This window comes from Tetrao urogallus (genome assembly GCF_951394365.1).
Source record: "Tetrao urogallus genome assembly, chromosome: 1".
In the NCBI taxonomy this organism is placed as follows: domain Eukaryota; kingdom Metazoa; phylum Chordata; class Aves; order Galliformes; family Phasianidae; genus Tetrao; species Tetrao urogallus.
Genome location: NC_136813.1, coordinates 145,037,750 through 145,054,070, shown reverse-complemented (window position 1 = coordinate 145,054,070; position 16,321 = coordinate 145,037,750). Strand labels below are relative to the sequence as shown.

The following is a 16,321-nucleotide window of genomic DNA, read 5'->3' as shown; positions in this document are numbered from 1 at the left end:
ATGGCGCTGCTGCGGCCCTTCGATAAACTGCCGGAGCTCAACAGCGCCACCATACTGGTAAGTCTGCGGTGCCTCGGGAGTCCCCGGTCCTCTAGCTCTTTTGCGGTCCGGTTGGGATCCGCTCGGCCCGGCCCAGCTGGCCCAGCGCTCAGCCCCCGGCCGGCATATCCTCGGCCGCAACGGCGGCGGTGGCCTCGCCCCTCCTCCCCCTTCGTTGAGCCGTTGTATGCAGATATGATCCCGGGATGGGCTGCCGTATGCAAATGAGGGGGTCCATCCCTTTGCCGGAATAGGCCGCCGTATGCAAATGAGTTAACCCCGTGTGACCGCTGCCTGTCGCCCCGCAGCTGGTGGGCGCGGAGGGCGGCCCGCAGCAGCAGCTCGCCGAGGCCATGCTGTGCGAGAAGAAGGACTTCAACATCAGCATGTGAGTGAGCGGGGGGAAGGGTGGCGCTGGTCCGCTTTTTGTGGTTCTGCCCCACTGATGTACGGCCAGCTTTCTGAGAAAGAGGTTTGGTTGTCACTGGAAGCGGGGGTGGAAGTAATTGGCACTTGCACATCCCATTTCCTACAGGTGTTGCAGGGTTTTGTGTCCCCTCGCACTGACACCTCTTAGCACGTGTCTGGAGGCTCCTGACGTTTCTTGTTCCCCAGATATCGCCATCAGTGTGTGGTGATGTTTGTATTACAGCATGCCTTTTAGTCATGCTTGGCTCATATCTTGTGCTGTTTTGGAATGCTTCTGTTCAGTGTTTTCTTCCTTGTTTATAGGAAACAAAACACCTTCGTTCAGAGACTGGCAGACAAAGCTACAAACTGTGCGTGGATAAAAGAAAACTGGGACAAATACTGCAGTCTCTAAGACTAATTGCTGCAAGTGGCTCTCCCCAAGGAGGACAAAAGCAGTTTCTTTTTTGGCTTCTAGAGATGAAGCGTGTTGAGAAAGAGATGGAAATCTTGGGAGTTTTGTTCTTCCAGTCTATCTTTTTTATAATCTTCCAAAAAATGTGGTGCTGTTAGTATTCTTCCCCGATCCCTTCCAACCTTGTCCACTCTTTGATACTCTGTACACTACAGATGCCTTTGGAAGGGATACAAGCCCTGTGTTTCCTCCCACACCTGCATCAGCAGTGGCACTGTGGTGTAAGAGAACACCTGAACTATCCTTGTAACTTCTGAGGCAGTGAAAGGAAGAGTAGTGGTATCACGGGAGCACTGAGCTCTCCCCCACTTGCACTTCCCCTATAAAGCTATACAAGCGATACGTATCTGATTTCTCACTTGAGAAAGCAGTGAGTGTAGCAAAATATATTTGTGGAGCATCAGAGCTCGCTTAATTGGAAAGGTCTGTTAAGAGTTAAATGCTATGACTGCCGTACACATCTATAAGGACAGTTTTTTTTCTAGGAGTCTTTTTATGTTAAGCCTCCCATTATTAAACATCTGGGATTAGTAAGTATGTGGCTGCCAGCAGCTCAGAATAGGCTTAAGAGAGAGATGAGAATCCAAAAAAAATCTCCATATCTCCTTGGTGCCTAATTATTTCACAGTTAGCTGGCTTCCTGGTTATGTGCTATGTGGTGAGCTGCAGTGGCTGTGTGGTTATGATTAAGTGGATGTTGCCTTGCCAAACTATTTGTTAAACTGGAAAATTTATTTTCTTTCAGCCACCTTGCGTCATCCCTCCCCTTACCTCCAGAGAGGGATCACCTTCGGCCCAGGATAGATCTGATTGCATTTGTTATTGACATCAAGAGCAAATACAGGTAAAAGAAAGGCATAAATACAAGGGAGCAAACTGATATTCTTTCTTGAATTCATGCATAAATCTACACTTTTATTATGTTGGAATCACTGGATTTTTAAACCCTAGACTTGCTGTGGTAGAGCATCTCTACCTAATAATCAGCCAGCTGCTCTGCCTGTTTTCCCATTTCACTGGCACTGCTGACCATGTGGCATCAGCTCTACGTAAGTCTCCAGTCAGAAAGGAAAGGTCTGCAGGGGCTGATGTCTTTTCTCTCATCTCTGTAGAAATCATATTTGTGTCCCCAGGCCATAAGCAAAGATTTGCTAGATCACGAAAGTCAGCATCTTTTTACTTAACTTTTGATGATCCTGGGCTCTCATTTACCAAAATGACAGGCCCAGCTGCATGCTTACAGCACAGATGGTGCTGTAGAAATGTGTGGGTTTGCTTTTCTGAAAGAGCCTAAGGAGTGCTGAAGTCTCATTGGATGTTAATGAGTTTGGACGCTTAGCGTTCGCAAACCTTTTAGGACACCATTCAAACTAAGCCTAACTGTTGAGTCTTGAGTTGAAAGGATATTTTATGGGTTATTAAACAGCTGTGGGTAGTCCAGAGGTCCCTGATGCCATGCTCTTAGCATAATTCTGCTGGCTCACAAATCAGCAGATGTTAACATCATGGGTTTTCCAACTGTGCTTCTGAAAGTTATTCCTTTTGTCCTCATGCTGTGCTGGTTTTACCTCCCTGTCCAACTGGATTGTCTGTGCTTTTCTGACAGCTTGAAGAATGTTCAAGCTTCACTAGCTTATGTGGATGTCAGATTCTTCCTGGGAAAAGTGTGCTTCCTTGTCACAGGGGGTATGTATGGCATCTGCCCCGTCCCTCCCCTCTGAGCAGAACAGCTCACTGTTGCGTTCCTTAAAGCAAAGGAGTGGCTTAATTTTAAACTGAACAAAAGCAGCCAGTAGATTTATCAAAGCTTTGTTTGAATATATCTGAGCTCATTTGCTTTTTTTTTTTTTTTTTCCCTCAGGTAAAACATGATTCTCTTCTCTCACTTGCCCTTTCCTTTTTGATTTTGTCATTCAGACCTCCTCTCTCTCATTCCTGAATAGGAACTGTGATGTTAATTTAAAATTATTTTTCTGTGCCATTCCAGAGTGCTGTTGTATCTGTTCCAGCAGATCAGTCTTAACGATAGTCTCAATTAGCAGTGAGGAGCATATGATGCTGTGATAATAAAATGAATTTAAGTGGATGAGCTACTAAACTATTAAGTATGGTTTTTAGTACGAGACTGTGATCCCTGTTGTGTGCTGTCTGGCCCCATTGTGTCTCATGTAATTCTCTTTGTCTCGCTCTCTATCTCTCCCTCCCCTGAGTGAAGAGGGTACTTTCCTGCATCTCTTCTCTATAGATCTGAGGAACCGAGAGGGCCAGCACATCTTGCTGGGTGTTGTAAAAGAGGTGCTGTGTCCCTAGAATTTAGGATTCAGAAGGCCTAATTTAGGGGTGAGAAAGAGCCTTAGTGTAGTCTTGTGCTATTGTTCTCCTGATGGAGGGAGGCCCTTGGAGACATGAATACTCTGTCAGGCCTTCTGATTAACGAGTGGAAGATTCTGTCCTGCTGATAGAGTACTGTCTGATCCCTTATCCCAAATGTTAACATTGCAGTACTCAGTAATGTGGCAACTCTATTCCTGCTGTCAGTATTATGGAAGGCTTCTGTGGTAATTCCACTGTGCATCTTGTACCATTCAGTTTGTTCTGCTTGCTGTTGCTTTACCTTGTATGATGCTGTCAAAATTAGCTGTGAGTCGTTTTGTACGTGCAGAATTTCTTGGTACTTTTCTTCACTGGATGTTGATAATGGGGCTTGTAATGCAGAAAACTTCTGTAGTTGGCAGGGTGAGCAACTGCAGCGTAGAGATGAATGCCATCTGGAAACTGGGAGAAGACTACTGCAGTCCTGTGATATTCTGTGAGCTGGAGGTGAGGTGCCTATTTGGTGTTGGAAGGTATTTTGGGAATTCTGCTGCCCTCTGATCTTCAATAACATCATTACATTAGCAATAAATATACATACGTATGCTGTTGCCACGTGTAAGTGGTGTCAGAGACCAGACTTTCTGCAGGAATAAATACAAGAGTCTGACTGTCCTTGAAATGAGTCTTACAGATTTCCTGCACCTTCTGGTGCTACTTCAAAGCCTCAGAAAACCAAGCCTAAGTTATGAAAAGCTTCTCTGATGTGCAAAGCCTTGGTACACTTGTTCCTCAAAGTGTTTTCTTTTTCTGGGAACCCTGGAAATGTTTGCTGTTTGTCCTTGCCCACACAGTGCTCCTGTTAGCCAGGCTTTGTAGCTTCACGTGCTGTTTTGTAGTATGAGTTGCCACTCTTTCCAGTTATCCTCTTGGTCTGAAAAGCTGACAGGAGTTGGCATGCAGCAGTTGCACCCTTTTCCATTTAATAATCATTCCATCATCAGGGATTGCTTCCTTATCAGCAGATAATATTTGTGCCTTTGGCTGTCCTTCTGTTTGCTGCTGCCTCTCTCAGCAAATCAGTATCAGTGAGTTTGAGCACTTGAAACTTTCTTAGGGTTTTCAGCTGGCATAACTCTGCCCTTCCTCTAGCATTCGGGGAGTAAATGAATCTCATGGGTGTTTTCTGTAACTAGCAGCTCTGAATCATACTTAGAGCTGGTTCCAGTTCTTTCTTTTATCACAGTTAATCACTGCTTTTTTTTTTTTTTCCTATTAAGTAACTTCTCTGTTCTGCTTCCAGCTGGAAGGGATACGAGTTGCCACTGCTCAGCGACTTCTCCGGATGCTACAGATCTGTGCTGGTCGTGTACCAGGAGTTTCTGCCATGTACTTCAGCTTGCTGATGAGGAACTCTGCTGGTGATTAGCCTCTTGATGTGAGAATTTATCCAGATTCATCATTTTTCTTTACTTCAAGGCATTTGAGCTGCTGCAGTTGGAATTGCATTGGGAAGCTTTCTTGCCGGATTTCTTACAACCACTCATCTAGAGCTGTTTGTAGTTGCTGGTCTATTTTAAAAAAAAAAATAATAATAAAAAAATGATTCCTATTGAGTGAATAAAGTATAGGTGAGGAGAGGATAGTTTTGAATTAGGGTTTCCTACCTGTTGTTACATTTGAATGCCACTGTGTGATGGGTTTTGGATTTCAGCCACTTTGCTAGTGGCCAGGAATGACATATTCTCCTGATATTCTCTCAGTAAAACAGGCAACTAATCCCAGATGCGGCTTATCATGGTTGGGTGTCTTAATTTCTGTAGGCAGCAGGTGAGGCAGCAGGCTTCTGCTTCCTCTCAACAGCAATGTAGCACCTTGGATTAATGCAGAACCTCACTGCGGATTTTGTTTCCTCACCAAGAGAGTAACAAGGGAGAAAGGCAGTCCTTCAGCTTCAAGATGTGCTGCAATTGGCAGTTAATGATCCAGCTGTGTGAGCATCTGCCCACTGAAGGGCTCAGCATTTCCATGCCTGGCACATAACTAGGGAGGAAGGGACTGAAGAAGATAATCTAGCACTTTAGCTTTCTTTTAAATCTTTAGAGAAAAAGGCTTTATCTCTTAAGCACAAAATAATTTGATTTGAACAGCTATGAACTGTGCTGCTGCAAGTCAGCTCCTGCAAACCAAGGAGAGATTTTTCTGAAGATGTCAAACTTTCTGCAAGTTAAGAAATGAGGAGATGTGGCAGTATTTGGGATACAGCCCTTACAGGCAGGCTGCAGTAGGAGAAATATGCAGTTACTACTGAAAATCAGCCCCTGTTCCCAAATTAAAACCACAGAATTGTTTGTTTGTTTGTTTGTTTTTCTCTTTCATGCTCCTAGAGAATCAAATCTGAGAATAATGGAAGTTGCCAGCTTCCAGCAAGCCTCTGCAAACTGGGCAGTTTTGGTTCAGAGAGCTGCAGGACTGCATTCTTCCCTCCAGCATCTGTAGGGCTGAGGCTCTGCACTCTGCAGCTGACCAGAGATGAAAGCCAACAGGACTATAGCAGCATACTGAAAACACATGGTGACTCTTGCAAGTTGAGCATATGATGTGTGCAATTATTTAACTAATAGCTTCCTATCAGCAGTAATTCATGCCTTATTCTTACTGCCAGTCAGTAGTGTGTTTTGGAGTTTTAAATTAATAAAATATATAATATTAATTGGTATGATTTCTTTGTTTAGGTCTGTGGGATGGGCTTTAAAACCTATGAATGCTTTTCCCAATTAGACCAGGCAGTGGAACTGGTTCTTGCTGGCATTTCTAACGTCCTGTGAGTTGTGACTTGGTAGGCTGCAGTCACTGCTTCGGCCACATGGTGGTGGCAAAACCTTTCAAAATATGATGCTTCTGTAAGCTGAATTGAACCACCTTACAGAATAGGGTGTTTCTTGAAATACTGGGCTGTTTCTTATCCAGAATTGCATGCCAGGTAGAAATTAAGTTCTGACAGGATCTGTTAAGCTCTTCTGCAGTTTAACTTAATCCCTAATAGTCTGCTTTAATGTTCCTAGGCGCAGAGCTGTAGCTGCATGTGCTGTTTTGCTTAGCTTGTTTCTGACATCTGTCTGTGAGCAGGAGAAAGCAGCATTGCAGGCTTAATCAACTGTGAGTGTTGGCAGTCCTTGCAAAGACAGCTCAGCAAGATGCAAAGCCTGTATCCTTGCTCAGAGGACACACAAATCCCAGCTCCAGTTGTATTGTTGCTGGCAGGGGAGAGATAGGATGTTTGTCAGCTGGAACAAAGGAGCTAAACCGCTCAGCTGTGTTATGGTGTCCAAAAGGGCTGGACTATGGCTAAAACCCAGAGGAGAAAGATGTGCGAAGTCTCATGGCCATGTAAGAAGGATGGGGAGCTTAATGGGCTTGCCCTACTTTCAGCTTTGCGATCCTGCCAATGCCTGCGAGGAGTTTACCACCAGAGACTGAAACACCAGTTTCTCTGTTGGTTATGGTGGCTGAGCTTCACTCTGACTTTGGGTTCCTCTGAATAAATGAGACCGTGTTTCAGAATAGACTGGTTTCAATTCGCTCTCAGTGTACAGGTGCAGTAAGGGGAGGGGAGGAGAGGAAGGCCTGTGGCACCAAATGAGAAAAGAGTGATTCTTGTGTGTTCTTTGCAACTGCTGTAAGGTCAGGAGACTTTCATCTCCTTGGCTGCTCTCCGGCTCCCCCAGAAAACTCCCGGGCTTGGGTAAAATCTGTTTTTTAACTGGTGAAAATGAAAATTTCTTTGGTTCACCCCTGTAGCAACCCCAATGTATTGCTGTCCAACACCTTCAAGCATAGTGGATCAGATACGGTATTTCCTTCTACCACTTCCTAAGCAGAGAGGTACTGTTGGTACTGCCCACAGGTGTCTGAGTCCTAGCTGCTACAAAATAAAATCTAGTTCCTTAAGAGCAACGTCTCACTTCACCTAGGGGCAAATATTTTTCTTACTCTTAGGAAAAAGTCTTTAATAGAGCTGGCAGGGGAAGTGGAGCGTATCTAAGAATATGACACTGTGTCTCAGGTCCATCATGTTTTACAACTGAAAGTCGTTGGGACACATCTAAAGCTACAGCTACAACTGTGTAAATACCTCTAGGAACTGTCAGCTATTAGTTCAGGCAGGGCATAACAATGCTGAGCAGACAAGGCAGCTGAGGATACCCCCCCCATCTAGATGGAGTAGCCAGTGCTAATATCTGATAATGGCCTTGTGAAAGTAGTACTTGGATTCAGAACAGAGATTTGGAGTGCCTGGAATTGAGCTAAGGCTACTCACTTAGGTTCTGTTGTCATCTTCAAACATCACAAAAGAGTTTGTCAGCCTAGATGAAACCTAAACTAATAGAAATATTCTGGATTTTTTTTTTTATCTTTCTGTGCCTCAATTCCCTATTTCTTTGGAGGTCTACAATGAAAAATCTCCCTCTCTCTAGCAAAAGTACCTGTGAGCTTTGCTACTTTGGCTACTTTACTTTGTGGATGTATTTTTGTCAGTTGTGTGCCAGCGAAATTAGTGTAAAAGCAGTTTGATTAGCATAGAAAAGCTTACACCAGTTGCACTAAAGTAAGCTTTGGTCATGCAGCACTGAGTGAGGCAGTAATGAGGACTTGTCTGCTGCTGCAGTGTGACCCACGGGAGGAAGATTTTGTGTCCTCACCCGGCTGGCTGAGCTGCACATGGAGGTAAGAGATTTTAGCACAAATGGGCACAGTTAGCATTAGCTGCTTGGATTATAGCTCTCTGTAGGCCCAGGTTTTCCAAGAGAAGCTTTTTTTTCTGCTGGGTTTGCAACCGCATTAGTTAAATCAGACCAATTTTTAGGCATAATAAGACACATGGTATGTTCAGTCTGTGCTACCAGGGGAAAGAAGCTGTGTACTGTTACGGGCCTGGAGTAAATGATCTCTATCCTGTAACAGCAATCAGAGATAAACCCAGCACAGGCAATTTGCCTGCCCTCCAAACCTTGAAACTGATGGTAGAGATTTAGATTCAAGGCCAGCTCTTGTATTAGCTTTGGAGATCTTTGGTTAAACCCAAATGTTTCTACTTCATGAGATCTGCAGTTGGCAGAGGCTTGGCCGGGATAGGGGGGCAGGGAAAGACTGCTGTGCTGCCCTGAATTGCAGAGCCGTGGCAGAGTTATCTGGTCTGCTGCATGCCTTAGAAAGAGCATGAAAGCAGAGGAGGTGTTTCCTTCTGTGGGGTTTCTGACCTTCCTTGACTATAGAAGCTCTGTAGGGCTCTGATCAGGTCAGACCCAAGCTGCTCTTCCTTCTGCTGGCCCAAGTCACCTGGCAGCTCCCCCTGCTCACCGAGCCTTCTCTGCCTCCCACCCTGCACTGATGTGCCATGTCGCTGCTGGCTGTTGATCAGCTGCCACTTTCTGCTCACTGACCAGCTGTCCTTCACTGGTGGGGGAAAAAGGATTTATATGCAAGAGAGAGCAAGAGCTGGCACAGCCCAGAGCTGGAGCCAGAATCCCTGGGCTCCCTTGGTCTCTGTAACTGATCTCTTGCATGACTCTGGGCACGTGTGTTAAAATTCACTGTGCCTTGCTGGCACTGCACATGAAACAGGAGCTGCCTCCTCTGCAGTGGGAGTGAGTTGACATTGGCATGGCATTTTAGTGTCCTTGGGGCTGCAAATCTGGGCTGGCGTTGTCCTGATGAGCAGAGCTTGATGTTTGCCATCATTCTGATGTAAAGGAGTGCTGCTCGGTGTCCGTTCCTGTGGCAAGGGGGCTAAAACCAAGCTCCTGCCTTTCTCGTGGAGTACTGAGTTCACCCTTCTCCTGGGGCAATGCAATATGGTTGAGTTCTGTTGTGAACCAGCCCAAACCCACCTTCTGAAGCACTGAAATTCCCTGTGCTGCGGAGTTGTCCTTGAGCTGGCTGGTGGGAGAAATCAAAGTCTCTGGCTCTCTCTCCCTCACCGTTAAATATTAATACGGCACGGAGATGCGAGGCAGGATGGATCCCCTCGGGCTGGCTTGGATGTGACAAGCTGGAGCACAGGAGCAGTGGCATGTGGGAGGCTTGGGGGGTGACATGCCTCGCTCAGAGCCCCCTTGAACAAGCAGCTCCTGGCCCACGGGCTCCAGGAGGGGCTGCCACGTGCTGTGGTGCTGAGGTCCCCTTTGGGCTAACGGTGTCACGAGGGGCTGTATGGCACGTCTGACTTTGCAGGCAGCTACTGAAGCCGTGGCCATCCTCCTCGCTGTGTCCTTGGCAAGAGGAAGTCAGCGGTGTGTGAAAGAGCCTGTGCTTTACATACGCGTCCCCGCTGGGCCAGGTGCAGCTGCGGGCTGGGTGCAAGAGCCCCAGGGGCTCTGCACGTCACAGGAAGGAGCGCTGAGGTGGGTTGAAGATGAAAACAAAGACAGAAGCCACCTCCCCCTGGAAAGCTGGTCCCTGTGCGTGGGCTGCTGTGTCCTCTGTCCCCCTGCATCCTGTGCTGCAGTGAGCTGTGCCCCGAGCAGCTGAGGTGTTCTCAAGGGCGGGTGTTCTGTGTGCAGGAACCATGCAGGGACATTGCTGTGAGCCCAAGCAATACCTAAAACAGCCCAGATAAACGTGCCACGTTGGCTTCCATGCTCATGGTGTGACCCACAAGCGCTTATGGAGGCTGAGGGGCCCGTGAGATGCCGTTGTTATTGGCAATGGTCAGCTCAGAGCTCTCCTCGCCTCCGTGCTGGCTGCTTGCCTCCATTTGACAGCAGTGTTGGCATCACCCCAGCATGAACACACATGGCTTTTTTCCCCTACTCTGCTCCCTCTTTAGCTCAGCGGAGCTGACAGATGTGGAGCCTGAGCTGTGTTCAGCTGGGTGATGTCTGTAGCTACCTGTGGCTCTCTGTACAGCCATGGGCCAGCACTGCTTGATTAAACCTCATCCCCCCTGTGACTCGGGGGCCCTGTGCTGATCAAAGGTGGTGGAGCTGGGGAAACCCTGAGGTGCTGAGGTAAAGGGCAGGGGAGGGAGTCTTGGGCACTGTGGACACAGAGATGCTGCAGCTTTGCCTGTCCCTCCTCCCTCCCAGGCTTCAGAAGCCTCAGCAAACTGTATGCACAGCCGTGCAGGCAGAGAATCCTAAAATCACAGAATCATTTGAGTTAGAAGGGACCTTTAAAGGCCATCCGGTCCAACTCCCCTGCAGTGAATAGGGACACCTACAACTCAATCAGGATGCTCAGAGCCCCTCCAGCCTGACTTTTTTTCTCCAGGGGCAGGGATCCACTGCTTTTCTGGGCATCCTGCCCCAGTGCCTCACCACCCTGATTATAACAACCTTTTTTCCTTACATCCAGTCTAAATCTCCCCTCTTTTAGCTTGAAACCATCTCCTCTTGCCCTATCCTGACAGATCATGTTAAATAGTCTGTCCCCTTCTTTCTCATACCCCCCCCCCTTTGGATACCAAAAGGAGCGACGCATAGCAAAGCCTGGTGCCTGGCCTCACAGCACCCCAGCATCCATCCTGCTGCTGCGTGCGAGCTGCTCCTGGGGAAACGCCGAGGAGCTGCTTGTGTGCAGATGTTGCATAATGCTGACCTACTTTGTATACAAGTTGGTGGGCTGGGTGGCGTTTGCCCCAGTCCTGGTAACCCCCTCTGGGATGGGGGCTGTGGCATTATGTCCCCTGCTCTGTGCCGTGGGTGTAAGCAGATGGGTGACATCCCCCAGCCCACACACCTATGGTGCATGTGGGCTCTCACATACATCAGGCTGCTGCCAGCATGCTGAGCTCTGGTGTGGCTTTGCTCAGCCACTGCATGGGACTAATACGTAGTGATGGTGTCCTATAAATTATATAGGCGGTGCGTTCACCATCTGCTCTGCATTGAAAAACAATCGTGATTGAGACCTTCTCCCTCCCCAGAGCTCGAATTGACTGTGGCCTGGGTGTGTGGATCTCCTGTAAGCGGTTCTGATTTAATCAGGTAAGGAGGAAAGTTTGTAACCAGGTTGTGATGTTCCTGCACCTGATGTAAGGGCTGAAGCACCATCCAGCAACGTATCGCCAAGAGGATGTGAGTAAAAAGTGAATCTGATTTCATGCTAATGAGGCTCTAAATTGAGTGAATATTGATTGCGGTGGTCATATCAAAAAATCGAAATAGCAGTGCAAAGAGCAAAGGAAACCCCAGAGTGATTCATATGAGAAGGGGAAATAAAGAGAGCCACTGGGGAAGAAGGAGTGTGAGGGGGACTAAATTGGTCTGCCTACCCAAAAGCAGAGGGGATTTGAATCAGATTATCCTCATTAGATGTCTCTTTAAAGCATCATCAAGCAAAATGAATGGTCCGAGGGAAAGCTCGCAGGCATGGTGTCTGTGATTATCACCAGGGATTTGCAGTCCTAGTTAGCTAGCTCAGAGACAAGATGGTTAAGGGACTTAAAAACTGCACTGCCCTCATCCTCTGCATTTTTCAGTGGGGTGGTGGGGAACGCTGCATGGATGCACAGCTCCTCAGTGCTGCAACCTGTGGCGGTCCATCCATTTGCGTTCTATGGGTACTTGGAGGGAATGCTGCCAGCAGAGCCTGGGGCCAGCTGCACGGTGGTGCCAAGCTCACTGCTGCAGGGCCTTTCAGGCTTAGCAGCCACTCACTCCTCCACCTCATCCCAGCTTGGGGCCACACTCATGCCCAGCCATGTGCAGCTCGCTCCTCTTGCTGCAGCCTACATCAGTGCTGCAGGGCTGCAACCAGCTTGAGGTTGGCATCCGACCATTCCTGCAACCAGCATTGACTCGAGCAGCCCAGAGTGCGACCAAAAGCCAAAAATCAAAATACTTGGTAAGGGGTGGGAGGTCATCCTCTCACCCACCCCATGTGCAGGTGGCTGTGGCCAATGGGACAAATGTGAGCTGCACGTGTTAGAGGTTTGTCCTGAGGTCAGTGGGTCTGCCAGATAAACACCTCTGTAACCAACACGCTGTTGGGTTTCCGGTGCACGCGAGCACAAGGTGTACTTTTGGTGGATATTTTCTGACACAGCCAGCCCCGAGAGCATGTGTGAGTCACTGCACCCGCCGTGGGGCTGCAGGAACCGCTCACGCAGGGATGGGGATGAGGGCCGGCCCTGCTTCTGGGCTGGGGCACAGAGTGCGGAAATACAGCCCTCTCCAGCTCCAGGATTGAGCCGTAACTTTTAAATAGCTCTTTTGATATTTTTGCTGGTTTATTTGTTTTATAAAACCACTTGGTTAGCTAGGCTTCCCAGCTCCCGGGGCACTCATTTCTCCGCAAAGATAAGAAAAGCACATTTCCTTATCCAGTGAGTCATTTTTTCTGCTCTTTAATTATGCATTTATGCTATTATTGAGCACCCCTAGATGCGAGCAGCCCATCACCACTAACCAGCCACCAGGTCCTCACTGTCCCCGCTCCTGAAGCTGCCACGAGGGCCAGAGAGGCAGAGGCTGGAGCCCTGGGTGCGCAGCTCACACGTGAGTGCTGCCGGGGAAGTCAGCGGTGATTTTCTCCATGAGTAAACCCTGCAATGTGCAAGTTGAAACATCATTTTCCTGGCCTGAGCATGAGCAGACGTGCATGGAAGGGAATGGGAACGAGCAGTGGGTGACGGGAGAGGGACGGAAGATGAGGGATAGGGAGATTTAGATTGGGCATATAATGAAAATGTTTTTTACTGTATAAGGAGAGTGAGACACTGGCACAGGTTGCCCAGAGAGGTGGTGATCCCCATCCCTGGAGACATCCTAGGTCAGGTTGCAGGGGCTCTGAGCACCCTGATTGAGCTGTAGGGACACCTACATTGCAAGGGAGTTGGATCAGATGGCCTTTAAGAGTCCCTTCCAACTCAAACGATTCCGTAAAGAAACAGCTGGCAGCAGGCACAAAGCTGTTGCTCAGTGGAGAAGCAGCACCTATGGGTACCTGAGGCAATGCAGAGGGCACTGAGCTCACCACTGGGCCCTGAAACAAGAGAGAAGGGCAGGGTGTGCTCGGGGAGTTTGCTTTTGAGTCAGGCATAAGTGGAAGAACTGAGTCACTGGGCCAGGGCTGCGCTGCTCTGGGGGAGGACGGTGCCATGCGGGCACCGGCCATGGACAACAAGAGGCCACTGGGCTCTGAGGTGGAAGGGGAAGTGAAATTACCTTGGGTGTGGAGCTGGTGGGCAGCAATCAGTTTTGGCCACAACTTTCACTCGACTGGCCGACATGCCCAGGGAGGAAGAGGCTGTGCTGGGAGGAGCTGGTGGGGTTGCAGGTCTCCTTCTGCAGGGTGAGCCAGCATCATGTCCGGGTCCTTCCCTTCCTGTGGGATGAAGGAGGAAGGGGCATAATGCTTGTTCAGTTTAGACACTGAGAGAAAAATCTTCACTGAGAGGGCAGTGAGACAGTGGTACAGGCTGCCCAGTGAGCTGCGGATGCCCCATCCCTGGAGGTTCAAGGACAGGTTGGATAGGGCCTTGGGCAGCCAGAGCTGGTGGGAGGCAACCCTGCCCATGGCACGGGGTAGGCACTAGGTGGGCTTTCAGGTCTCTTCTGACCTAAAATATTCTGTGATGGAGAAGGGCTGCCTGCAAAGAAGAAATCCACCCCTTACGTACTTCAGGTCTCAACCACCAGGATTTGACGTATGGGTGTCAGTGGCAGGGAATCTCTTGCTCATAATGAGGGACACCTGAGGCCCTTCATGGTGCATTTTGTCCTCTCTGAGGGTTTTGGGACCAGACTTGTTCCCAGTTACTGTGAGCAGAGAGAGCTCTAAACCCCTGAAGAATTGGCACCAAGGGGCTTTGACACTCCTTGCCAAGGGCCTAAGCTGATGATACGAAGGGTGTAGCAAGCAGGTTCAGCCTTTTTGTGTTGGTCTTGGAGTGAGGCAGAGCACCTGGCCCAGGGATTTCTGTCTCACAGCTCATGTGGACACATGGCCCACCAGGGGGCTTCTGCAAGGGGCCGCCAGCAAGTCCCTGATGCTGTAGACTGGGGTAGATCTTAGACGCTCAGGGGCTGGGGGTGACATCAGATGGGGAGGTGACACCAGTGGGCCAGGGCAGGACAGATTTTAGCATCACATTTTGGAACAGAGGGGCTGTCAGTGGGTGCGTTGTTGGCCTCCTCCTCCTGGGCGAAGATCCGCCCCAGGGGAAGTGAAGCACCGGGAGCCCCAGGGGAGCTGAGGCAGCTCGACAGACTGCATCTCCCTCTGCCACCCGCCCTGGGGCTCTGCGATTTCACACTCGGGCAGCTGCTCTACGCCAAGCCATGCAGGAGCACTCGGCCATGGCCTCCCCAGGAAAAGCAGACGGCGGTGCCTCCTGCCTTTCCTCCCATTGCTTTGACCTGCTAACCAAATCCTGCGTGATATGCTCCGAGCTGTTCGGGGACAACTCAAGTAAGTGTGGCCAGGGTTGGGTGGTGAAGGGGGCGGGAGGATGCTGTGGGGTGGGCTTGGAGGAGACCTTCTGTGGGTCGCGGTGGAAGTGGCAATGGAGATGGGATGGAGCTCCATGACTGCAGCCGCAGTGCTGGAATACCTTGGTAATGCCATTTTGCCCCTTCTGACCCTGCCGGCATTTCACCACAGCAGAGCCCGCCCCTGGAGTGCCCAGCTCAGACACACTGCCCACCGTCCCCTCCATGCACCTGTCCAGCAGGCTTCTGATCTTTGGGGTCCCTGCACTGGTGGGACTTCTTCTGGCCCTGGCTGCCCTCTGGGGCTTCCTTGCCTGCAAGCTGGGGAAACGGAGGAGGAAGAGGAGGAAGACGGAGCAGGAGGTTGAAGACGGAGCAGGAGGTAGGAGACTTTGTGCTCACTCTATTGGCTCCTTGGGGTGGCTCATATTTCCTACATCTTCCTTGGGTGCCCCAGAGGCCACCCCTCTCCCCAGGGCAACATGAAAAGAACTCAATACGCAGTGGGAGCCATGTGAATTGGGGTACCGTGCTGAGAACCCCATAAGGTGTTCCCAGCATCCTCTGACACTTGCATGCCACTGCCACTTCAAGGAGTTGACAGTGTCAGAGACAGCCCTTACCAGCAGAACACAATGCACCAAGCATCTTATGGGGTCACCCCTGAAGACACCGTTGTTGGGGTAAGGGATAGAGCTGTGCCTCTCTCCACAGGGCACTTCCAGGAGGTGAAGTCACAGTGCCCCACCAGGGATCCCCATGAACAGTACTGAAAACAAAAGAGTGAGAAATCCCACGACAGCAAGCGTGGGGAGGCACGTGGCCATTGCTACTTGTAAACAAGTCTATTTTTAAATGGGAAGCAATCATGCCCGGTTCTTACTGTTAGCACGGGCTCGCAGGAGACTCGAGGCACAAGTGCATGGCTGCACTTCCCCAATTGCATTTTTTGGGGAAAAAAATGTGCTACAAAGCAGTGTGGTGGGGAGATCCCTGTTCCAGCCCCTGACCCCACTTCTCACCCTCTCTCAGAAAGCCTGGGTGATGCCGGCCCCCTGCCCAGCTCCGGCTGCTTGGATGTCAGTACTCCAGAGGGGAACACCAACCCAGCACAAGGCCCCTGCCCACACCGCAATGGAGGTCTGAGGATGCCCAGGAGGGATGGAGCGAAACGGCGGCCGTGCTGCCAGGGTGATGCTAAGGGTGATGTGGTGCTGCTGGCCACTACCTGGCCCCACCATAAGGAGCATGGCCACAGCTTCCCTCTGCCGGCCACCGAACTGGGAGCCACTGCCTTGGTCACCACCAAAACCACCCAGGAATGCATGGGTGAGGAGAGACTGTGACAGCCAGAGCCCTTCCCTAGGGGACAAAATCTTGCACGGACATAAGCTGCACCAGAACTGGGTTTCGCATTTTATGTTTCCCCATTTGTATGGAGTCCCAGCCATGCCTGCAGTCACTAGAGGAAGCCCAAGGATTCATGCTGTGTTACCAAAAGCTGCTGAGCTATGGAACTGGGGAGTCCAGATGGGTCTGCTGCTGGATGGGACACTTCTAGGGACACGGGGCTGGAAGATCAGCAAGAGGGGAAGCAGGGAGTTCCTTTAGGACCGAACCCCATCAACATTAGCTCAATGATTGCTACTGA

General features: G+C 49.7%; 2 protein-coding genes across 2 annotated transcripts; both read left to right on the top strand.

Moving 5' to 3' along the window:
* CENPM (centromere protein M) lies at window positions 1-4,664 on the top strand (the record flags this gene model as incomplete). The annotated part of the gene is made up of 6 exons (XM_079546431.1): window positions 1-57; window positions 348-427; window positions 1,668-1,766; window positions 2,529-2,608; window positions 3,651-3,742; window positions 4,539-4,664. 6 exons carry the CDS (start codon window positions 1-3, stop codon window positions 4,662-4,664), a joined length of 534 nt encoding a protein of 177 aa, XP_079402557.1.
* Window positions 4,665-14,520: 9,856 nt separating this feature from the next.
* TNFRSF13C (TNF receptor superfamily member 13C) lies at window positions 14,521-16,016 on the top strand (the record flags this gene model as incomplete). The annotated part of the gene is made up of 3 exons (XM_079534167.1): window positions 14,521-14,650; window positions 14,843-15,052; window positions 15,703-16,016. The coding sequence occupies 3 exons, from the start codon at window positions 14,521-14,523 to the stop codon at window positions 16,014-16,016; spliced, it is 654 nt and encodes a 217-aa protein (XP_079390293.1).
* Window positions 16,017-16,321: the final 305 nt, after the last annotated feature.